The sequence below is a fragment of the Setaria viridis genome, chromosome 1 (assembly GCF_005286985.2).
Source record: "Setaria viridis chromosome 1, Setaria_viridis_v4.0, whole genome shotgun sequence".
In the NCBI taxonomy this organism is placed as follows: domain Eukaryota; kingdom Viridiplantae; phylum Streptophyta; class Magnoliopsida; order Poales; family Poaceae; genus Setaria; species Setaria viridis.
In genome coordinates this window covers 21,141,299-21,163,898 of record NC_048263.2, presented here as the reverse complement: position 1 = coordinate 21,163,898, position 22,600 = coordinate 21,141,299, and the positions used below count along the sequence as shown (strand labels likewise).

Genomic DNA, 22,600 nt, shown 5'->3' with positions numbered 1-22,600 from the left:
GTCCGTTCTGGAAACACTCGATGACGTCTGTTTCTGAAATGTCAACTATGGTTGCCTTCTTTTCGAAGAACCGTCGCAAATAGTCGCGTAAGGTTTCGCCTTATTTTTGCTTAATTTGACTTAAGTCGATCTTGTTGCCTGGTCTAGCCATGGAGCCGGCAAAGTTGTTGGTGAAAGCCTTTGTCAAATCTGCCCAAGAATCAATTGACTTAGGTTTGAGAGACTCGAGCCATGTCAGCGGTGCGGGTTCCATGCATATGGGAAAGTGGATAACTTTGGTGTCATTATTGCCTCCGGCTGCCTGAACTGCCAAGGAGTAGCATCGTAGCCATTGAATAGGATCTTGCTTGCCATCGTACTTGGTAATTCCTATTGGCTTGAACTTGTCAGGTAGTCTTGTCTTCATTACCCGATTAGTGAAAGCAGGAAAGTGGTTGTAGTTGTTGACTTCTCACTCGCGCCGACTGTTGAGGATTTCTCGTAGATCACTGAAGTTTGACACTTCGTGGTTCTTCCGAGTAGGGGGAATACTTTTTACCGAGTTGGTGCAGCTGGCCTCTCCAACATCCTTATGTCGTGCTGGGGCCTTGTGTTTGCTTGGGCCTTGGCTGTTGTTCCGAGGCTGGTTGACGACTTCATTGTCATTTCTTGGAGCATCATTGTTGTTGGCTGCAGCACCTCTGCTGCCCTCTTGGTGAGCTGTAATGCGAGGAATAGACGGAATTGGTGATTCTTTGTCGAGTAGCTTGTAGGCTTGCTCCGTGAGTTGTGCGATTAGTCCGTTGCCGCACTGCACGAGCTGAGCTGTGGCTTCACTGTCCCTATCTTGAGGCATCAACGTTGTTAAAAGATTGATAGAGGCGATTGCTGCAAGTGGAGTATTGTGCGCTTGAGCCTGAACTGCGTCGAAAGCTCTTTCAAGGTTTGTGATAGGATCCTCCTTTGGTTTCTTTGATCAGAGGTTTCATTTTGTGGGGCGTCAGCTGCAGACTCATCTTCGGAGATGTTGTCGAGTTGTGCTAATCGCCTGGGGGTTCTGTTCTGGCTAGAACCCGGGTTGTTATTTTGAGTAATAACAAGGACTTCCCTGTCTGGGTAGTAACTTTCGGAACTTGACGTTGCAATCTCTGTGGAACTTTCCTCACGGTTGGAAGTGAGTGGGACACCCTCTTGATATGGGAGGTTGTCTATATGAGCGACAAGGCGCGAGTCGTAGTCTCGGGCAAGAAGACATGGTCTTAAACCTGGCCAATGTACGAATCTGCCTTGTGACGTTGAAGTTATTACCGGTCCTTGTGCTGGACCAGATAACGGTATCTCTGGTGGATAAACTGAGTCGGAGTCATCGTCTTCGTCGTACCCGAGATCGAGTTGAATTCAAGTGAGAAAATCCTGGTGGACTTCGGCTGCATTGCGGAGTCTGTGCGGAAACCGTTTTGAAGTCGAAGCCGGCTTGGGAAGTGACTGGGAACAACTAGTCCGAAGCGAAGTCGAGTCCAACGCATAGTCGAACTCGAAGTTGTCGACTTTGAAATCTTGGTTTTTTCCGACCAGACACTCTAATTTCTTCGCTTGGGCGTTGATGATCTACCGCCGGAACGAGCCAACGCCATTGGCGATGCAGAGCTAGGATCCGAAAATGAAGGTTGCGCCCGCTTCGATGATGAAGACGGGCTTGATGATGACCGTTGCCATTGAGTTCGCGCTGAGAAACTCGACGAGTTCCGCTACCTAGCGCGCCAGCTGTCGGTGTTTTAGATCGGCAACCCGCCTAGGGGGGTACCTTAGGTGGTCTTTTGTGCGGTAAGGATCGTCGAGAATCAAGGAATCAATGGTGACGCAAGGAACACGATTTAGACAGGTTCGAGCTGCTACATCGCGTAATACCTTACGTTCTGTGTGTTGGTTTGTATTGATCTTAGATGAACCAGAGTTGTTCTTGTTTGAAGGGGGTCCCTGTCCGCCCTTATATGCACGGGAGGGCAGGGTTACAAGTCAGAGTCCTAGTCGAGTACTATTACAGAGTTCTACTCGGTATGGCCCGAGTAATTTTCCATACACATACTTGACTAGTCCGAGTGGGATACGCCTATCCCTTATCCTGATCATATCCGAGTACATCCCTTAGTGGGCCGTCTAGGGTCTACTTGTGGGCCTGGGATGCATGCCCGACACCGGGCTGTTCACTTCAGCTTATAAGCCGGCTGAAAAGCTGAAACGGGTGATTTGTTGTGAGAGGAAAATACTGTTTGGTGGCTGATAAGCTGGCTGAATAAGCTGAAGCGAACAGGCCCAATGTTCGTTTGTTTGAAAGCTGCTGTTAACTTTTTGCTTCACTACCTTTTAGAATATATGTTTATAGCTTTTTGAGCTCAAAACTTAGAGCAACTTTCAGAGTTCCTCAAAAAATTCTTCCTAAAACGAGGTATTGGTGTTATGCTAAACAAAATTTCCCCCAAAAACATATCAACCCACAGCAGATCGCTAAAAACTACTCCCCGATAATTTAAAAGAGGCCACATCATCGGATTAGGTCCATTAGTATCCGTGATTTTTTTCTCCAGTACCGTGTCCAGAGCAATACGCCCTCATATATTTTCGTACGCAGTTCAAAACTTTCAGTCCCTGGTAGTACAAGCAAGTACACACATTTTCAGTCCCTGCATTCTCTCTCGTTATCACTTTCACCATCAGCCTCTCTTGTTTCCTCAAGGATTCGCTTGAGCCTTCGGTTAGCTTGTGCCTGAAAAAGTAATAGAAAATAATGACCTCAGACCATAGTTAGGTAGGACTGGATCTAGTATAAAGCATGCAAAAGTCATTCTTACATTGCTGACAAGCTTGTCCACTATCACCTTCAGGTAGTTCTTGTACTTCTTCCTCAACATTACTGTGATGGAGTTCATTTGCTCTCCAAAAACAGTGTTCCCACTTGTTATGGTAAGATATGCTGCCCATGACTTGAGAATGTCTTCAACTCGGCAGTGTAACACATCTAGCATCCGTTTAACTGTGTTCATGAATGCTCCTAACTGTGATTAAGAACAATCAAAATATCAAATTGGGTAGTAATGAACTAATCATTACATCAAGCTGCAACATCTGCATGCATATCTACCTGACTTGGCACAACATAGGGAGCTATAGATTATCTTCTTGTTAGTCTTTGAACCTGATTCTCAAGATATTTTGGTATGCCGTCTCTCAGAGGCATCACAGTCTCCATGTATTGCTTCTCCAGTGTCTTCATAATTTCTCTTTCCACAACAGCAACAACCTGAATATAAGAAATATCAATTGAATCCATTGCAGGAGAAACATAAGAGCTGATTCAAGGAATGTAGGTGTACATACACTCTCTAAACTCATCAGATATAGCAACCAATCAACACTAGGCTAACGAGTAAGATTAACATCTACTACACAGACACAGGACCCATTTCGTGTCTCAAGTTTGAAACTAAGAAGAAGAAAGCATTCAGTAAGTTATCAGATCGTGACCTCTCGGATCTGGGCCGTCAGAAGTCTGGCAGTGAGCAGTCGGGGCACTGGACGAGGCCGTTCTTGTTGCAGCCGGCGCAGGTGCGCAAGCCGCCGCCGCCCTTGACGCTGTACCGCTTGTGGCTGCCGTTGCAGCCGGCGCAGGTGCGGAAGCCGCCGCCGCCCTTGACGCTGTACCGCTTGTGGCTGCCGTTGCAACTGCCGCAGAGCCCGTACCGCTCGCCGCCGCAACGGCCGCAGGCGGCGAGGGAGGCCGTGACGGCGCCGGCCACGACGCGGCGGAGCTCGCCGGCCTCGTGGAGGCGGCGAACCTCGTCGACGCCGCCGAGGTGGCGGCCGCCGACGAAGACCTGCGGGAGCGCCACGCGCCGCAGGGGGTGGGGGGCGTGGCGCGGGAGCAGCGTGGCAAGCTTCTAGTGGTAGCGCGGGTCCATGGCGAGGTCGCGCTCGTCGACGGCGACGCGGAGCCCGCGCAGGATGGCGCGCACGGCGCGGCAGTCCTTGTAGGTGCCGCGGACGACATGGAGCGAGATGAAGTAGAACATGACACGGCGGTCGGCGGCGGCGGCGCCTGGAGGGTGCGGAGCGCGCGGAGGGGACGCGGACGCAGTGGAAGATATGCGGGTGAGAGAAGCTGGTAATCTTACCCCAATATCCTAAAGGAGAAAAAGAGAAAAAACAAACTTCAATAGTCCACCCAAACTTTCTCCAATTTTTTAGCGACACTAAAAAATAGCCTGCCACCGCGTATATTTTAGCGTTAACGTTTCTCCCTCAATCCTGATTCCTGCACGCCTCCGTGTCCCTTCTATGGATCCAATACGATGACATGGCCTCTTTTGAAATATTGGAGGCAATTTATTAGCGATCTGTTGTGGATTGATGTGTTTTTTTAGGGGAATTTTTTTAGGAGAATCCCAATACATAGTTTTGGGGAAGAATTTTTTAGGTACTCTTAGAGTTGCTCTGAGGTCTTTTGGGAGAGTTTTGGTGGACTGTTGGATTTCGTTTTTTCTCCTTTTTCCTTAAAAAAAGATATTGAGGGTAAGATTAGCAGTCTTTTGAAGTTGCTCTTAGGGGGTGTTTGGATACCCCATGCTAAACTTTAGCACTTATCACATTGGATATTTGATACTAATTAGGAGTATTAAATATAGTCTAATTACAAAACTAATTGCACAGATAGAGTCTAATTCACGAGACGAATCTATTAAACCTAATTAGTCCATAATTTGATAATATGGTACTACAATAACTATTTGTTAATGATGGATTAATTAGTTTAAAAGATTCGTCTCGCGAATTAAACTCCATCAATACAATTAATTTTGTAATTAATTCATATTTAATTCTTCTAATTAACATCAGAACATCATAGAACATCCGAAGTGACCGTAGAGTCACCTATCCAAACACGCGGAAGTTCGCCTATTTGTGACTTTTCACGCTGACACGGCCTCCTGCCCATGGCGAAGACGGCGGCGGCGACCGTGCTGGACATCGCGGAGCTCCCCTTCTCCGACCTAGTCCTCCTCCAATCTCCCGAAACGCTAGATGATGACCGCCGCCGTCGCCGCATCCTGGACACTGTCGCGACTGAGCTCGGCCGAGGTGGATCTGGTTTGCTGGCCATCGCCGAGGTGCCGCGCGTGGGTGCCATCCGACGGCGGCTCCTCCCGTTGTCCCGCCGCCTCGCCCTCATGGACCATCCTACCCGCTCCCAGCTCCTCAAGGTACCCCTCTTCATACCCTTCTTTCTTCTCTTTCTCGATCTAGAAACTGAAAAATGTGCCTTAATATGTTTCCGTGGATTGTTTCAGAAGCATGGTTTGGGCAGCGACGTGCCTTTGAAGAAGCTCGATCGGTCTGTGTCCTCGTTCACGAAGCTTCTAAGGCATTCAGGTGAACTCGCCTTGGTAGAGCTGGTGAACAACACTGAAAGCATGAACAATGGTTTTGTTTGTTTGGAGAAGATACATAACTTTGATGGATCCGAAGAAGCTAATGGTGATGATGATATGGAGAATCTTGGTGAGCTCGTTAAGGAACTGGGCTTGTACATGATAGAGCTTGGGATTTTGATCGCACGAGCTTGCGACATTGTTATTGGTGGAGGCCAGTTAGAGCAGAGCATCACTGACTTTGGTACTGCAAAGGCAAGGCTCATCCACTACCACTCTGAGTTGGATAACATTATTATCAGGGAGAAGGAGAACAGTATAAAGAAGAAATGCTCGTTAAAGAAAGTGGCAGTAAAACCTTATCAACTGGGTTCTCAGAGATCCGGATCACCGTGCCCGTGCTGCATCAAGTCAGAAGAGGGGACTCCCAAAATGGCAATAAAAGATAATGATCCTAGGGATACCTCGGTTCAGGGTCAGGCTACTGAAATTTCCCTGTTGAACCTATGGCAGGAGTGGCACTATGACTTTGGAATCCTTACTGTTTTAACAGCACCATTATTCCTAAGTGGTTCTGAGGGAGAAAAATGTTTGGTCAACCAGGAATACCACCATCCTGATGGGCACACACACTTGCAGTTATGCAATGGGAGGAAGATATTCTCTGTTAGATGCTCTCCTGAGAGCTTCATTGTTCAGGTTGGAGAGGCAGCAGACATCTTGTCCAGAGGGAAACTGAAATCTACACTTCATTCGGTGAGTAGACCTTTGGGTTTTGCAGACATCAGCCGTGAGACTTTTGTAGTCTTCCTACAGCCCTCATGGGACAAAACTTTAAGTTATTCTTGTTGCTATTTAGATACTGAAGAGCAATCCAGTCGTAATAATGAGACTTCGATCACCAGTAATGGATCAACAGGCTCTTGTGATGAAGATGTATGTATGCAAGAAATTCTGGAAAAAATTCCCCCTCTATCATCAAGGCTAAGAGAAGGGATGACATTTGCAGAATTTTCTCGGCAAACAACAAAACAGTATTATGGTGGCATCCAACAGAACAATTGAAGACTAACAGTACAATGGTGAGATGCATGTAGCAGCAATGAGTTGATGTATTGAGTTGCTTGTAAGTCAAGGCAGCTCCTCCCCATAAATATGAGGGGAGGGCCAATGGATTCAATCAAGTAGGAAAAGGGCTTAGTCCCATCCTACCTTTTGCTAAGGTCATCTAAAACAGCCCTCCAGCTCCCCGCCCGTGCCACCGACCCCTCCATGGCAGCCGGCCACCCTCTCCTCCCTCCCCAATAATCCACATACAGGACAGGATGATTGCCCCTAAATGAAAATGACTTCTTCCGTTTCGTTCACTGTGACATCATGGCTGACTGGCTATGTTGCAAAACCACACGTAGGACTAAGATGGTGGGGGGGGGGGGGGGGGGGGGGGGGGTTGGAGGGATTTCTTGTGTTCAAAACATAAATGGTCGAATAGCTGATTCATCAATCCGTGTGTATACTTGGATGACAAACAGAGTTGCCTCAGAACTACTCTTTTCAAAGAATACCAGTGTTTCATCTATGTTAGTTTTTCCCATGAACCTAACAGAATAAATAGTGATTCATCAATCTGTGTGTATTTTGCTTAAAATGTGAAATGTGCACTCATGCTGCGCCCCCCCCCCCCCCCCCCAACCCTCACAATAGGTCACTTTGGCTTACCCTTGTAGTGTGGAGAAATGTGTATGTTGAGTTTGTGCTCCAGTACAGTTTTGATTCACCCTACTAATTGGTAACTAATTTGTTGTTTGGCATTCCCCTGAGATTCTTATGCTGTACATTTTTTTGCAAACTTTTTGATCCCAACTAGCTAATGGTTGCTTTATTTCAGGACCAGTCAGGTACCTCCTTTTGCTCTCTGATTATGTTTTCCTTTCAATATTTGCCATACATGTGAATCGCTAATTAGTATGGTCAGAGAAACCTAAATATTTTAACAATTTCAGGCAACTGTGCATTATTTTCTTTTGACGATGACAGTTACATGGTGCAAACAATGAGAAAAAAACACCCTCTATCAATTGATATTCAGCAGTATGTACTCTTAGAAGCTTCACTTCCCCATGCTATCCTCGATTACATAATGATTGATGAATACTGGTAAGTACATCATAGCGAAAGAGGACTTGGTTTTTCAATCAATCTCAAAATTGGTATTCGTTTCATAGTATGTTTTAAGGTTAAACACCCAGATGATTTTTTTTTCATTCGTATGCAAGAAATTTTATAGTATTTGGTCCAGCTTGACCATATACAAAGCAGTTAAATTTTATGCTGGTAGGATTAAGAAGGTGAGCATTTCTAGAAAGTAATTGTTATGGTGTTTGCATTTGTAGGAACGTTGACCGAGAGATTCAGCATGAAGAGCTTTAGCTTGAATTAGCATGGATCAAGGTGGCTGATATCTTGCATTAGAGATGTATCTGCCTAGACCAGCTTCCTGTCCGAATGTAGGATGCGTAAATAGAAGAGGAAGCATCTTCCATTTGAATTAGGATTACCAAAGGAAGTGTGTTGATAATTTTATTTGACATTATAGGTTTCATGTTGCACCCTTTGGGCGGCTAAATGGATAGGCCAATGCTTTCTCTGAAGCCTGAGATAGCCTTTCTTGTGTGCCACAAGATGTAACAGACAATAACAATATTTTAGTTTGAGCTAGATTACTAAAGGTGACATACATAATTTAAGCACAAGAGCCACGAGGATTCAGTTCTGATGGCTAAAGGTTGTAGTTTCGTAAATAACTATCAAATCAAAATCGATGTTATCATTCTTCATTCGGTACAAAAACAAGATGTTATCACTCTTCGGATTTATGATGTAACTGATGGTTTTTTAGAAATGTTTATTCCAGTGTGTTGTAATAGAAAAATCAATTTCCATTACTGCCAAACACTGTCGTTGTCGCTCACGCCAACGATGGTTCTTATCGCTGACAGCTGACACTGTCGCTGTGGGAACAAGCAGCGCTGGAGTAGGATGCAGCAAGAGAAGAAAGCTCGTGTGTTTCGGCTGCGTCCTCGGTCAGGCACGGCATGAGCTTATACAGGATATTCAAACTCTGTTTAGCACATCATTTCTTATTAAAAAATTACATTATTGCTGGCAGTAGAGTTCCTCAGCTCTCCTAAAAAAAAGTAGAGGCCCCCATCAGTCAGAAAATGGACAAGTTTCTGAATTCCACACAAAAACACATGATCAACAGGTGAGATCGCGGCAAGAGTAGTTCGCTACAGCATCAGTCACCAAACTATTGCCGGAAGCAACTGCAAATTCTTTTGTTCATACATGGAACAGGACCCATTGCAGCAAAACAGCACCCCACAACTCACAACAAAGGGGACGGGGAAAGTCAAGTTTGCAGACGTATCAAATTGTAAAATTACATCTGATCATATCATAATGTAAACAACTCTCATTGGACAGTCATTGAGAGAATCTGGCGTGCAAGCCCCGGGTCCTGTTGAAGCAGTTCTCTGATGTTGTTCTCCACTTCTCCCAACTGTTTCTCAAGATATTCCTTGGAAGTCTAACCACAAGATAAAACCAATACAAATGATGAATCTGCTTTCAATACAACCTTGTAAGAAACAGAAATATCAAACTTACCTGCATTGATGCTATTGCACTCTCACTGTCATTAAACTTTTGCTCTTGCTCGTTCAAAAGAACTGATTTTGGCTCCAAAATAAACCTGCAAGTAAATGGATGTCCAAAAATGAAATGCAATGGTATTATATTTATACCGTAAAAGACCTTGAATCTGACTCTCCATGGTGAAAGATCTTGTTGGATCACTTACACTTTTCCTGCAAACAAAATTTGCCATCATCACAACCTATTAGAAAGTTAAGGCACATTCAACATTGACTAACATTTGGACAAATGCGGTATGATTTCTACAATGATGAAATTCACCAATAAAATTGAAAGAGGGCAAACAAATACACTAGAACATAGTTTACCAACTGGGATAATTGTAAGTTCTTTGATCTAACCACACTGCATGATTTCATTATTCACCAACCGTTGCACCAACATGATAGGCAACATTCAACCAATAATAAAGGTTGATTATCACAGGAATACACAGAAAAAAGAAAATTGAAGGCAACAGGATAAGTTTAGGTTTCAAAACAAGCAGGCTGTTTTCTTAAGTGTTCCCTACAAAAGGTAGAAATGACTCAAGCATGTCCTTAACATTTAATCTCGACAATCCGACTACAGAACCGCTCAGGAATTGATTACAAATTTAAAGGAGAGGGTCTCTAAAATACTGCTACATCCGGAAGCCTAGCTCAAAATTTGAACTTCTCTGCTATCATTATTTGAGATTTCTCTGCGGTTCATTAGTGTTCTGTTTTATTTGTTTGGTTAGCTTGGTTATTCCCATTTGCAGGATGAATTTCTAAACCCTATATGTGAAATAAAAAAGGTGAACATTACATAATTTTCTTAAATAAAGTAATATGATAATTTAAGTAGTTAACGGAAGTACAACCTTTACGAATGCATTATTCAAGATGGTTATCAACTAAAAATGACAAAACCTACATATGTTTAGAGTGAAGATGGTCCGAGGTTAGATCAACTTTAGATGAGTATATAATAATATTAACTATTGACACCTGATAGATCATTAGGGAATTAATAATTGGAAACATGTTAGCACAGAAGTCGAACGGTTTTTAACACATTTCGTGGACAAGGGAAATAGGTAATTGGTAATCTTGGCTTCAGATATCAAAACAGGATTATCTACACACAAAATTCTTCCTTACCAACAGTCTTGTAGGTGTTGGTATCCTCTGGCAACTGGCGAAGTTCCTCCAGAGTGAGGTAAGCACGCTTCTTTTCCCCCTCTTTAGAACGCATCTGGGTTTGTAACTGACAAAAGCAAGGTATGTTACAAGAGAGGCTATGCAAAATCGTTTCCACATATAGGCTAGAATTTACAACAAGGAATAACTCAAAGGAAATTCCATCAAATACAGAATCATGGAAGCATAGGAACACAGGAAGATACATAATTCAATCTAATTTAATATATCTGTATTTACAAAGTGTGCATAAAATGTTATTGCATTCTACGAGTATCGAAATGATGAGATAATGTTGTGCCCCTCAATCCATTCAGTTCAACTTCAGTAATAAATCCATCGACTTATAATCCCACTCAACTTTTGCACTTAGAAAAAAACAATATAGACATTTTGTAGCAAACATTGCCGGACAGTTAAAAACTGCTACACGCCTTTATCAAAAAAAAAAAAAGCTGCTACACGCCTACACTCAACTATCCCATATGCTCTCGAAAGGAAAAAAAAAAGAAAAAAAAATAGAAACAGACAGTGTTGATGTGCTATCACTTACTACATCCATAAAGCCAAAGCTCTGATGACCTTGACTCTAGCCCTTTTTATTCAAAGTTTTAAACTAGAACTATTTCTAGAAGCACTGAACCATCCTTATAGCCAACCCTCCTTCTAAAACATAAGCATATTCAGCTTAGTGAAGTTTGGTAGCCACCAAAACGAGATCCAGAAACCACTACAATTCTACTCAGGTACTACAAGCAAAATGCACAAACGCTGCAGGAGTTCCTCCCACAAGCCACAACAAAATCAGACCAAGGCAACCGAACAATGCCCAACGAATGAAGTATGATCTGAATCGATGGCATAACATGCCCCCAGAGCTAGTCTAAAAGAGATGGGCTAGTCTTTCTCCCCATGTGATTTTCTGTTTCAGTTACAAAGTGAGCTAGCTAGAGGAGAGATAAGAAGGGGAACCTGCTTGATCTTCCCGGTGGTATCGATCATCCGCGCCTGCAGCTCCATGAACGCCTGCGCACGAGAATACTGTCAGCGAGACATCGGCAGAAGAAAACTACCAAGAAGACGCGGGCGGTGGCGAGACCCGCGTGGCACGTACCGCTCGGTTGGCTTCGTCCGCCATGGGAGGTGGTGGAGCGGGGTCAAGAACCCTAGGGACAAGCTCGAATCGAATGGAAGGAGGGAGGGGGAAGCGACGTGCTCGAGGCTGGGACAGGGGATCGGCGGATGCAGCGGCGGCGGCGGTCGCGGCGCTGCGCGAGATCGGTCGAGTAGACGAGACACCGGCAGCAGCAGTGGGTATACTGGGCTGGATTTCTAATGGGTTTACAACTAGGCCTGCATGATGAAACCAAAGCCTCTTCGGGTTTTTAGATTTGGGCCAAGAAACGAGAAGGCCTTTACAGCCTATAAGCATTCCATGGATTCTGAGAGAATTCCCTTTCGTCGGAGCCAGGCAACATTTTTTTAACGAACCGTACGAAACAGCGCAAAACAGTGCAAGTTCTATTTATAGAGTAGAAAAAAAATACAAGACTACATAGTCATATAGTAAAAAAAAACAAAATTAAGAGAACATCTAAAAAACTCAGCCAGGCAACATTTGTGAAAGTGGAAAAACCACAAACATGTTTTGTTACTTTCATCTCCTCCAAAGAAATATCCAAATGGATAAATATAATCCGAAACTTTTTTCTAGTATATAGGATTCTACCTTGAAGTTCTCCACAAAATTTTAGACTTTAGACAATGTTTTGGACAATAATAAATTAGACAAGTTTTCCCTCCCGAATCGTCTTTTTGTGTTTTTAAAGTTCATTTTTTGAGTTGACGCCTTCATGGAACACTTGAAAAAAATATACTCCAGGTACCCAAAATTTAATAAACTTTTTTGTAGAAAGTGAATTCTCCCTTGTCGTGCCATCATTGGATAAATTGTGTGCATTTTTGCAAACAAGAGCCTAATTTTGTAATATTAACAAAATATTGTAAATATTTCTTCAAAAAATGCAAAATATGCCATGCAAAGATTCTGTCTCTTTTCCTTGCTTCTCCCAGCAACTTGAGGAAGAAGTTCATTTCTTAGCACTGACTCCAAAGACCACAGAGGCTACATCGTACACGCAAATCAGCAAGCAGTGGTGACGCTCAAGCAGGTAACGACTTCACCCCGAAGTCAGCATGGCCGGCTTCCGGCGTGGCATTACATGTACCTGGTGTCTGCGTGTCGTCCTCAGGTCCATCCACCGCTGTCTCCGTAGCCGGCCCGTCGGCGACCTCAGCTCCAGCGCACCTGCTCCACGTCAACCCCAAGGAGCCGTGAGGTGAGACCGGCCGTCTAGAATATAAGCCGGTGTCCTCCGGTGATCCCGAGATCGAGCTGCCCAAGACCAAGACGACATCACCCTGCACCAGGAAGCTCAGCCATCACACCGCCAGCACCGCGAATGGCGTCCAACAACACCGCCGGCGAGGGCTCTGCCGACGAGGTCCTCCACGAATTCGGCATCGTCCGGGTCTACAAGAGCGGCCGCGTCGAGCGGCCCCTCGTGGCCCAGCCCGTCGCGTCGGGCCTCGACGCCGCCACGGGCGTCGAGTCCAGGGACGTCCAGCTCGGCAATTACTCCGTCCGCCTCTACCTGCCCCCGGCCGCGGCGGCCGCCGCCCCCCGCGCCAAGCTACCGATCATCGTGTACGTCCACGGCGGCGGCTTCGTGGCCGAGTCGGCCGCGTCCCCAGGCTGCCACCGTTTCCTTAACAGGCTCACGGCCGCCTGCCCGGCTCTCGGCGTCTCCGTCGAGTACCGCCTCGCGCCAGAGCACCCGCTCCCGGCGGCCTACGACGACTCCCTCGCCGCGCTCAAGTGGACGCTCTCCGCGGCCGACCCGTGGGTCGCCGCGCGCGGCGACCTCGGCCGCGTCTTCTTGGCCGGGGACAGCGCCGGCGCCAACATCTGCCACTACCTGGCCGTCCACCCCGACGTCATCGGCGCCTACCAGGCACGTCAGGGTCAGGGTCAGGGCGAGGGCGGCGGCGCGCGGGCGCGGCGGAGGCTGAAAGGCGCCGTGCTGATCCACCCCTGGTTCTGGGGCTCGGAGGCCGTGGGCGGGGAGCCGCGCCACCCCGCGGCGCGCGCCATGGGGGCGCGGCTCTGGCTGTTCGCGTGCCCCGGCGCGGACGGCATGGACGACCCGCGGATGAACCCGATGGCGCCCGGCGCACCGGGGCTGGACACGATGGCGTGCGAGCGGGTCATGGTGTGCGCCGCGGAGCACGACTTCCTGAGGTGGCGCAGCCGGGCGTACGCGGAGGCGGTGGCGGCGGCGAGGGGCGTGGAAGGGGAGGGATCGGTGGAGCTGCTGGAGACGGAGGGCGAGGGGCACGTGTTCTATGTGTTCAAGCCCGATGGCGCCAAGGCCAAGGACATGCTCGACAGGATCGTTTCCTTCGTCAATGCTCCGTGATGCGCTATTTGTTTCTTGCGTTCGGTTCGTAGGTGTTGTCGTTGTGCTTCTGCGCCTCTATGACGTGTAGTAGAAAAGAGGGTAAATTGGTGACATGCTCAAGTTTTTCTCATTGGATATGTACTCCTGCTTTTCTTTCATAAGTCGCAAATGAAGGAATACCACTGTCAACTTCCACAGAAGTATGACCTTTGTATCAGGGTCGCAAACCTGAATAACCTTCAGTTGTACTTGTACAGATTGTTTGCTACCTCTTTCAAATTCGGGGTTTCCCGTGGACAGAGACGGCAAAATGCACTAGATGACTAGAACATCTGTCCCGCATTCAGCTTCCCAGGTGTTGCATTCCCTACCATCTTTCTCCATGCAAACTCTCCAATTTTGCTCCCAGATAGTCCCAGCGAATCTCGATCGGATGACTCCTCGGTCTCCTTGAACATGATGTCTGTGGAGATTACTCCCTTAGCAGGTCCATCCTGAGCTCTCAGCCTCCCTTCATAGGACAAAAAATCCAGGACTTTAGCTTTGCGCATGTCTCTACAGTAGATGAGAGCTATGCCGTCAGCTGGTCCATTTTGGAGAGGGGTACAGACTGTATACAACAGATAACCAGAACTGCCTTCTGTGACAGTGAAGACTTCCCTGTCTGCTAGATTAAGAGAGCGATACATTCGCCCATTCGCTCCATTATACAGTGTGAGCATGAGATCCTTTGCATCTAAAGATGTGTGTATCACTACCTCAATAAACTGCAGAAAAAGTAAACAAATGTAAGTTTGCAATTGTGCAGAAGAGAATACAAGAGCTTTGGAGCTAGTGAAAATGGCAAGGATCCCTTTTGCATACTAGGAGTTTCTGAAACTTTGGAGCATTCGTTATCATTCGACAAGAGAATATAGGAGCGAATAATTACAAAAAGCATCCAAACTCCAAAGTAATTGAAATGGAGGTCAGCAGAATTATTCCTCGCATGGAAGTGGGGCACCGATCTGAGGAAATGAACTAATAGGGACACCGGATATAGGTCATTCGCTTGCTAATACAGCAAAGCCTGGACAGGTCAACAATTAAAACATTCGGTATTGTGCTCGACCTACCCATCGAACCACCCAGAGCTTCTTCCTTTCATAGATCAGTTATGTCATCACATCTGTCTCTTACTCTGTTCTGTGTTCATTAGGAGTCCTTTTATCTCCTGCATTATGAATCGATGGTGCATTTTGACCATTTATTCATGAGGGTGGTGGAAATGAAACAAGATAGGAGACCATGATTCTGATATGATGCGAGCTAGACAAGAGATCGTGCGCGACAGCTATCATGCCTCCCTCAAGGGCTCCTATCTCGCTTGCAATCCCCAGTCTCCTTCGATTTTCACCGACCTCATGATCAGTCTCAATGGATTTGTAATGCAATGGCTGAAAAGATCTGCAATGAACAGAAGTGATGGCACTAGAAAAAAGAAAAATAAAAGTGTTAGGTGGGCACATGGTGCCACCATGGCAGTGTTAGGCATGCAGGCAAGCCAGTAAGCTGCAGTGAGCCACTTAACTTGAGTAACTGCCCATTACTCTAGTTTCCAAGACTGGAAACCTAGTTGCACATGAGTTTGATTATTTCCAATGCAAATTACTCAATATGGAGATAAATGATCATAAATTGCCAAAATTTTAGTGTGACCATGAGAATGGCTCGAGACCAGGGCAGTGAAATGTCTTATGATGGTGTTAAACAAACAGAAGGTGTCATGTAGGGAGTAACAAAGCTAGTCTCACCTTCCAAAGGCTTCTCAAGATTGATACACAATCATCTAATCATCCATTTCAGAATTTGTATTTGTGGAGCTAGAGAAGAGTTTACCCTAGATATATTACCCAATAAATCAACCCCTCATCTGAAATTCAAAACCTAACCTAACAAATGATCAGCATGACACTAATTGTCATCTCAATGGTTGAATGGATCATCAGTTTGCCTGTTTTTATTTAGACACTTTTTCTTTGAAAGAACTTATTTTTAGGCACTGAACTATTTGAACTACAACATACTCAACATATAAAGGGTAAGCAGGAGGCACCTGAAAAGTGCTTATAGTGTAACTAGTGCATCAAGCCATTTGCTAGGTGATATAAACAAAACAGAGAAAAGAAAAACTCGAGAAAAAAAAAGGATGAACTGGTTGGTGTTGTACCTCATTCTCGTCTTTGCCTTTATTTTCATAGTGGAACTCATTGACCCAAGCCTTCTGTGATTTTCCTGTGAAAGGTGAACTTTCGGCAGGAGGGTTCCTCCATATAAGATTTGCATATTCTGGATGATCGACAAAAGGATTTCGATTATGCTGGTAAAGGTTGCAAACTCTGTCATTTCTAAGCTGCTCAGATCTTGATGGCGGATCAAGTTCATTCCACCGTAGAAGGGCTGATAGCAGACCCATCTTTCTTCTTTCTTAAAAAAAGGCAGAAATTTGGTAACTAAAAGAACAAAGAATGGCTTGTGATTTAAGTACAATATAATTAAGGTGTTATCATGCAACTGACTAGTTCAGTATTAATGTCCTTGGGGCAAAACTATTAGTTTGGTATGAGCAAGCACTATATCTGCCAAGAGGTGTCCGCCAAGTACTAGAAATAAAACCTAAATATCATCAATACATCTCCTTTTTGAGAAAGTACTTACGAATACTTGGTGAATCAGAAAGCTCCAGATGTGGAGCTCCATCCTTCTGGCCAGACCCATAGCTTACTGCCATGTACATCAGGGACCTAGCCACATCCCCGCGCACCTGATGCCAACCAAAAAGGAAAAATTGTATTGCCAATTACACAGCAAATGAAACCTAAAAAAAACAATTGATGTTTGAATCTGGAAGGCACTACCACTGGTGTTCATGTACAATTAAACTAAACCTGATTGATCTGACTTTCCAAATTCACAGGTTGCCTTAAACATTCCAAATAGTACTTCATATGTTTTTTAAGCTTAAATTATTTCTAACTTAGATATTTCCCTCCATTGGATCAAACACATACAATTCCCGATTCCTGCATCTGAATACGTAATTTCGGGTTCAAACATCAGCATTCTGTTCGACAATAGATATCAATTTGTCTAGGAACAGTGCACAATTAGACATATCGTCAATTGCAAGCAAATAGTTTCTAAACCTGAAAAGGAGGTGCCCACTTTTCAGTGTCTGTCTCAGTGTCAGATGCGGCTTCATGATTTGCTGGCCTCACACAATTTATTGATGTCGCAGTACATTCTCCAAAATATTTGTTTCCCCTTGAAGAGTTTACTGAAAACATAATTTGCACCTTAAGAAAAACAGTCAAAATTCTATGCTGCATAAATTCATTCATTTTAAATTATAACTCCTTTGCTTGCAAGAGTTTAGGCCATAGTTTAAATAGGCAGCAAATGTCTCACTTGAAATAACACAATCCTAGTGCTGAGGTTTCTTTTTTTTCCCCATAAATTATGCCTGTTGTCCAGTGGTTGAGATGAGGATGAAATGTATTGCATTCGTCAAAGACAGAAACCTAGCTGACCATTGACATCCGCAGGACGTATGTTGTGAAGATCAGTTAGTGATGGGCCGTAAGTTAGGCCATATGATCGAGGCCACAGGTGTTCCCCTGCACAGTAAAAAACACACAATATTTCTGTGAAAGGAAAACATAAAGATAAGTGAGCATTGTCCTCTCTACTCCCTAGACGTTAATTTTACTCACAAATGTAACTCACTATTCCATCCATCTGGTTTGCCTGCTAAGATCTTCGGCGCTGCTCTCTGCGAGTATATCTCAATCCTACAAGAAAAATCGGAGCCTAAAAAATCAAAACAGAATATGGGAACCAGCTGCCATTGTTGCACAAGCAAACTTTAGTACCCATAATCTGTTACAGAGCACCATACACTTCAGAGGATGCCTCAGGGTGTTCTGCATCAGCTGCATCCAGAATCTTGAGCGCCTCCCACACCTACAACATAAGGGTAACAAATCACATTCTTATTTCTCAATACAAGCCGAAATTCAACAAATGAAGGAGAGCGAAAGGTAACTGAAAAATTGATAGCTATAGGCAGGCTAGAAGCAGACCGACATCTTTGTACCGCAGGGCGGCGTGAGGCGAGACGACGGCGGCGAGCTTCGTCCTCAGCTCATCGCCAGCCAGGCCATCAAGGCCAACGTAGTAGCGCCTGACATCTTCGCAGGGGTACGCGGCGGCGTCCAGCGGTGAACGCGCACCCACAGAGGAGGAGGCGTGGGCAGCCGGGAGAAGCGACGCGGCGAGCGCGAGCGCGAGGCCAGCAGCGGCGAGGGCGTGGAGGTGGAGGCACCGGTCCAGCCACAGCGGGAGCAAGCTCCGCGGGAGCAAGAGCAACGGTGGCGCGGTGGGTCCGGGGTTGGGTTTTTTGCCGCGGCCACGGCGGCAGCGACTTGGGAACGATGGGCGACGGACGGCGATGGAGAGGCATGTTCTTGCTGGGGCAGCGCCGCGGGCAGGAGAGCGGGAAGAGGAGGATGCGGTGAGGATGGTGGCCAAGAGCGCCGGCATTGCCGCACCACTCGGCGCCGATGGAGCAGGTTAGCCAAAGTTCGGCTAATCCATATCGTCACAGTAGTTTTTTCAACTAATATATGAATATGAATATTAAACTTTTAAAATAATTACATTACTTTGAGCGGACTTAAAAAATTATATACAAATGTTATAAGAAAATGTATTTTATTGGCATACCTTCGCAAAAGGCATATTTTTAAAAAAACTGAATATCACACCAAATAGTTTTCATCTATACAGCTATTTTTAAGGTGTACATTTCATAATACACTATCAGTATGCGCCCACATGTCATTGACTAGCCTAATTGTATGGATGAAAATTAAGAATTGCTTGTATCAATGCTTTTTTGTTGGACTTGAATCAAGCCAGATGTTCAGCCGTTCCCATTGACCTTTGCTAATTTCGCTTTAATTCCACATCAATGATATTAAATCATGAAAATCGCCCTTTTAAATAGGAAAGGCAGTAGCATGCGTAGAAGAGTAATCCTGACCGTAAGATTTCCTAGATCCGTTCCCAAATTGAATACAAGTGTAAAGCAATACTCCAATTAACATACCACTTCATACGACGAAACATTTTAATTGCCAAATTCATATTTATATAGGATAGATCAATAACCTATATATATCTAACAATATCAAACATTATAAAAACAAAGAGAGAAATGACGTGAAGGACAATTGAGTCTTAAAGTGCGATGTCACTGAAACCCAAATCCAAATAGAGGGGAAATGCTGTTGTACTTAACCAACTTCACCCTATTTTACTGTATGAAAGGGTGGTAAGTAAAAAAAAGGGGAGTGCATACAGTATTCAGCAGTAGGTTGACGTGTGATACCGAATCACAACAGGTGATGAACACAATATAAAAAAAAAAGGTAAAATAAAAAAGAGATGTGTGGCTGCTGGGATTCGAGCCCAGGTCTCCACGGCCACAACGTGGAATTCTCACCACTAAACTACAGCCACACTTGTATCAAAGTCGTAATAAAACATTATATGTCAATTTACCCAAGGTCCCATCGCACCAACCCCCCGCCGATCTCGAGGCGAGGACCGAAAGGGGGTTTTGCTTCGCGTAGAAGGAGAACAGTTGATAGCAGCCGCAGCGATCCCTCATTCTCTCCCCAGCGCCGCCGACATGGTGCAGCAGCAGCCGCAGCCAGCCACCAGCTCAGGCATCCTCGACGCCGTCCCGCTCTTCGTCGTCGTCCTCCTCGCCGTCCACGTTCTGGCCCTCGTGCGCATCCTGCTCGCTTCTTGCCCTTTTTTCGTTTCCCCGCCGCCCCGCGCCCGCACTCTTCGTCGCTTAATCCTGGCCAGATCCCGACTCCTCAGCGCTCTTCCCGCTGGATACAGGTGTTCTGGATGTACAAGTTGGCCTCCGAGAAGCAGCCGCCGCGGAGGAAGACGCAGTGACGCCCGCCGATCCACGCAATCGCTGGCTTGCCTCTTTGGTGGGTAAGATTCGTTCCTGAAATTGACTGCCTAGGATAATTTGTTTCTGTTTCTGTTTGGTATCCTACTCCTGAAATACGTTAGAAGCGATTTATTATCTTCGAATTTGAGTGCTTTTTGTTGGCAATGCTGCCAATAAATGAATTCCTGCAGTTGTTAGTGAATTAGGGAAAAGAAATAATGATTTTTAGGAAACAAGGTAGTAACACTGTTGGTGCTGATGCTTGTTAACGCAACAAGACACAATAAGGGTAACAAGTTATCTAGTGGTTCAGTGCTTAGATAATACAATTAATTTGAAGCATCTGGTGATGGTTGATTTGCAGTCTGCAGCTGTAGCATGTATGGCATTCTTTGTTTCCTTACCACCAAGCCTTGTTCAGCCGCCCTAGCCTCTTAGTCTTTTACTGTCACTTATTGTTGCATTCCCAACAAAAAAAGAAGAAGGGCAGGACACATAACTATTTTTACATAGTAGCCAACAATGTGCTTTCTTATCTTTCATTTCAATGACCACTAAGGAACTCAAAATCAATCTCTGAATCACTCTCCCTGCTAGACAGGTTTCTCTTACCTGCAGGTGCTAATTATGGCATTTCAATTGTGCTCCCTTTTATGGGTAACTGGGTAACCTGCTAAAATGTCCTATTAGTAACTACCAGTGAATGATATTGATAATGGATACTGTCTTCAAGTGTCAATGTAACAACATTGCCATTTATAGTGTTGATAAGTACGGAAATGATATATCTTCGATATGTTCAAGATAGAAGCATAATCTAGAAAATATTTTGTATCACAGATTGTGAAACTTTGGTTTCAGTTCAAAACATGTTTAATTGAGTAGCCGCTAGCCAACATAAAGAGTAACATCCAGGATCACCAACTTTGGTGCTATAATCACTTCTTAGTTAAAATATCTGAATTTGAGACCAGTCTCTGTTGCATATGTGGGAGAGGGAGTGTGTTGGGCTGTGAAAATAACATTGAATATGCACAAGTGAGTGAGTAGGGTTTTAAAAACAATATTGAATATACCTGTTCATAGATTGGAGACGACATTTGGGTAATAACTTGGTATCAGGTGTTGCTAGCATAAACTTGAGGACATATTGAAGGACATTCTCATTCGAGAAACTCACATTGATGGTTGATGAAAAATATCCCATGTGGTCTTAAGGTGCCAGTGCAAATTCCAAAATGTAGCATCTGTGTGATGCATACAATCTTTAAAACTCAGCATCTTAGAAGGGAAAAAACCTTGATTATGGCCATAGATGTGCGACACTCAAACAAGTTATGCTCTTTGATGTTGTTTCAAAGGGGTCCGTCCTTATATCCATGTGTGTTCCCCATGATATAGTGGTTCCTATTTGTATGTTCTACTATGCTTTAAGAAAAAGGGTGTAGAAATGTGATATTTTCATATTTCCTTTGAGCTTCATTAAAAGGCAAGGTGTTTGCCTAACTAACTTGTCTCAATCTTATATTGAAGCTACATCTTCTCTTTAATTAAACGTCAAATCTTTCTTCAGTTTTCATACGGTAATCAGTGAACTGTTATCATTTTTCTTTAGTTCGATTGTTACTACATGGATGAATCTGAACAGGAATATTTGATGCTAGGCTCTGCACTTTCTTTTATGGGCAGCATTAATAAATGGTGGCATATCTGGGCAAATGCCCTACAAGTTCTGATGTACAAATGACACTCCCTGTGGTTCAGATTCTTGAAAGACATCATCTCTATGCAAAAGATTTAATGTCTGGAACCATCAATCCTTTATGCCGAAGTAGGCTGGTACATTATGTAGTTTGTCATGACATATATTCCATGAATAATAATAGAAGTTTTGCTTTGTTATGTTGTCTTAAATTTGTTTTTTATCCTCAAAGTCTTCATATGGAAATGGCTGCATGCCCTATCTCTTGTCAAGTAATTTCTTTGGTTGGTTGAATCTGTGCTATTGTGAACTTCTTCTTTAGAGTAGTGGCAAATGCACAAATTACCATTTTTGTTTTGCCCAGTCAGTTATTTTCTCTCTTTTTTTTTCTTTTTTGCCTGGCTTCTCTTTTTTGTTAAAGGAGCTACCATTCTTGTAGGCTTTAACTACTTATTACAAATCTTTTTTTATATGCCATTAATTCTTCCTCTCATGGTTGTAGGTTGGATTTTAGGACAGAAGTGATGCTCCAGAAGGTTTAGGTTGTTCATTGTTCAGAGATATCTATGTAGCATTTTAATTTTGTTCTGCCATAATTGTTACATATTGGATTTTAGTTGAGAACAACTTGCTGCATTTGGATTTTGCATATTGCTCAGAGAGGCAATAGTCTATATTAACCATTGTCCTTTGTATGATAAATAAATTTTCATCGCTTTTTTTTTCCTAGAATAATCGCTTGTCATATTTAAACTTTAGTTCCGTAAAATGCAAGAATTATTGCCATTTGGACTTAAAGGACCATTTGGCCTATAAGTAACAAAATGGCTTTTGATGGAGCGGAAACACCTTAAAGGAGAATTTCCAAAAATAAAAAAGAACATATTTTACAGTTCAAGCATAGATGAATATTTGCATTCAAGCTGTATTGTGCTGCATGTTTATATTGTGCTGCATGTTTAATCTAATGCCACCGCTGATGCAGTCCAAATTCCCAACAGGATGCTCCTCTAGTGTCAGCGTCACCAGCATAGATATATGCTAAAAACTGTATCGGCCCATTGATGGTCAAACATCGACTTGCTTATTTTCATGCAGTTAAGTAATTATCCAATGCGGCATGGTAATAAGAACAGTGATAA

General features: G+C 44.3%; 4 protein-coding genes, 1 long non-coding RNA gene, 1 other non-coding gene and 1 pseudogene across 16 annotated transcripts; 3 read left to right on the top strand and 4 right to left on the bottom strand.

The window, feature by feature from the left end:
- Positions 1–2,529: 2,529 nt before the first annotated feature.
- LOC117850576 (uncharacterized protein At5g39865-like) lies at positions 2,530–4,969 on the bottom strand (annotated as a pseudogene).
- Positions 4,902–8,149, top strand: LOC117850538 (uncharacterized). 2 transcript variants are annotated; one of them, XM_034732405.2, is made up of 3 exons: positions 4,903–5,234; positions 5,322–6,158; positions 6,262–6,624. In XM_034732405.2, the coding sequence occupies exons 1-3, from the start codon at positions 4,968–4,970 to the stop codon at positions 6,388–6,390; spliced, it is 1,233 nt and encodes a 410-aa protein (XP_034588296.1). In that variant the 5' UTR covers positions 4,903–4,967; the 3' UTR covers positions 6,391–6,624. The 2 variants fall into 2 exon arrangements, with proteins under 2 accessions (XP_034588282.1, XP_034588296.1); XM_034732391.2 differs by having other exon boundaries at positions 4,902–5,234; positions 5,322–8,149.
- A 536-nt stretch (positions 8,150–8,685) lies between these two features.
- On the bottom strand, positions 8,686–11,616 carry LOC117850566 (prefoldin subunit 1). The gene is made up of 5 exons (XM_072292927.1): positions 11,397–11,616; positions 11,255–11,308; positions 10,225–10,349; positions 9,072–9,156; positions 8,686–8,991 (listed from the first exon to the last, which is right to left on the bottom strand). Exons 1-5 carry the CDS (start codon positions 11,418–11,420, stop codon positions 8,878–8,880), a joined length of 402 nt encoding a protein of 133 aa, XP_072149028.1. The 5' UTR covers positions 11,421–11,616; the 3' UTR covers positions 8,686–8,877.
- Positions 11,617–12,445: 829 nt separating this feature from the next.
- Positions 12,446–14,089, top strand: LOC117850556 (probable carboxylesterase 2). Its single transcript, XM_034732415.2, has one exon. It carries the CDS (start codon positions 12,745–12,747, stop codon positions 13,759–13,761), a length of 1,017 nt encoding a protein of 338 aa, XP_034588306.1. The 5' UTR covers positions 12,446–12,744; the 3' UTR covers positions 13,762–14,089.
- On the bottom strand, positions 13,874–18,385 carry LOC117850481 (uncharacterized). Of its 10 annotated transcripts, XR_011897930.1 has the most exons (9): positions 17,869–18,384; positions 17,681–17,745; positions 17,509–17,573; positions 17,304–17,399; positions 16,929–17,059; positions 16,441–16,546; positions 15,953–16,205; positions 14,859–15,213; positions 14,372–14,510 (listed from the first exon to the last, which is right to left on the bottom strand). XR_011897930.1 is itself a non-coding variant. In XM_034732321.2 (8 exons), exons 1-8 carry the CDS (start codon positions 18,322–18,324, stop codon positions 14,067–14,069), a joined length of 1,482 nt encoding a protein of 493 aa, XP_034588212.1. In that variant the 5' UTR covers positions 18,325–18,382; the 3' UTR covers positions 13,874–14,066. The 10 variants fall into 10 exon arrangements, 9 of the variants coding, with proteins under 9 accessions (XP_034588212.1, XP_034588196.1, XP_034588204.1 ...); XM_034732321.2 differs by lacking the exon at positions 14,859–15,213 and having other exon boundaries at positions 13,874–14,510; positions 15,953–16,071; positions 17,869–18,382; XM_034732305.2 differs by lacking the exon at positions 14,859–15,213 and having other exon boundaries at positions 13,874–14,510; positions 15,953–16,209; positions 17,869–18,381.
- Positions 18,386–19,233: 848 nt separating this feature from the next.
- On the bottom strand, positions 19,234–19,305 carry TRNAH-GUG (transfer RNA histidin (anticodon GUG)). The gene has a single exon. It is a non-coding gene; the product is annotated as a tRNA-His (tRNA).
- A 462-nt stretch (positions 19,306–19,767) lies between these two features.
- On the top strand, positions 19,768–22,138 carry LOC140222405 (uncharacterized). The gene is made up of 2 exons (XR_011897929.1): positions 19,768–19,797; positions 21,961–22,138. It is a non-coding gene; the product is annotated as an uncharacterized lncRNA (long non-coding RNA).
- Positions 22,139–22,600: the final 462 nt, after the last annotated feature.

Excerpts from the sequence above, each read along its gene's own strand:
- LOC117850538 (XM_034732391.2), top strand. The coding sequence starts at position 4,968 with ATGGCGAAGACGGCGGCGGCGACCGTGCTGGACATCGCGGAGCTCCCC. Across the intron at positions 5,235-5,321 it reads CCCGCTCCCAGCTCCTCAAG|AAGCATGGTTTGGGCAGCGA; the intron begins GTACCCCTCTTC and ends GGATTGTTTCAG.
- LOC117850566 (XM_072292927.1), bottom strand. The coding sequence starts at position 11,420 with ATGGCGGACGAAGCCAACCGAGCG. Across the intron at positions 10,350-11,254 it reads CCACCGGGAAGATCAAGCAG|TTACAAACCCAGATGCGTTC; the intron begins GTTCCCCTTCTT and ends TGCTTTTGTCAG. Across the intron at positions 9,157-10,224 it reads GGTAAGGAAGAATTTTGTGT|GTTTATTTTGGAGCCAAAAT; the intron begins GTAGATAATCCT and ends ATTTACTTGCAG.
- LOC117850556 (XM_034732415.2), top strand. The coding sequence starts at position 12,745 with ATGGCGTCCAACAACACCGCCGGCGAGGGCTCTGCCGACGAGGTCCTC.
- LOC117850481 (XM_034732305.2), bottom strand. The coding sequence starts at position 18,324 with ATGCCGGCGCTCTTGGCCACCATCCTCACCGCATCCTCCTCTTCCCGC. Across the intron at positions 17,574-17,680 it reads CCTGAGGCATCCTCTGAAGT|GATTGAGATATACTCGCAGA; the intron begins GTATGGTGCTCT and ends TTTTTCTTGTAG. Across the intron at positions 17,400-17,508 it reads CAAACCAGATGGATGGAATA|GGGAACACCTGTGGCCTCGA; the intron begins GTGAGTTACATT and ends TTTACTGTGCAG.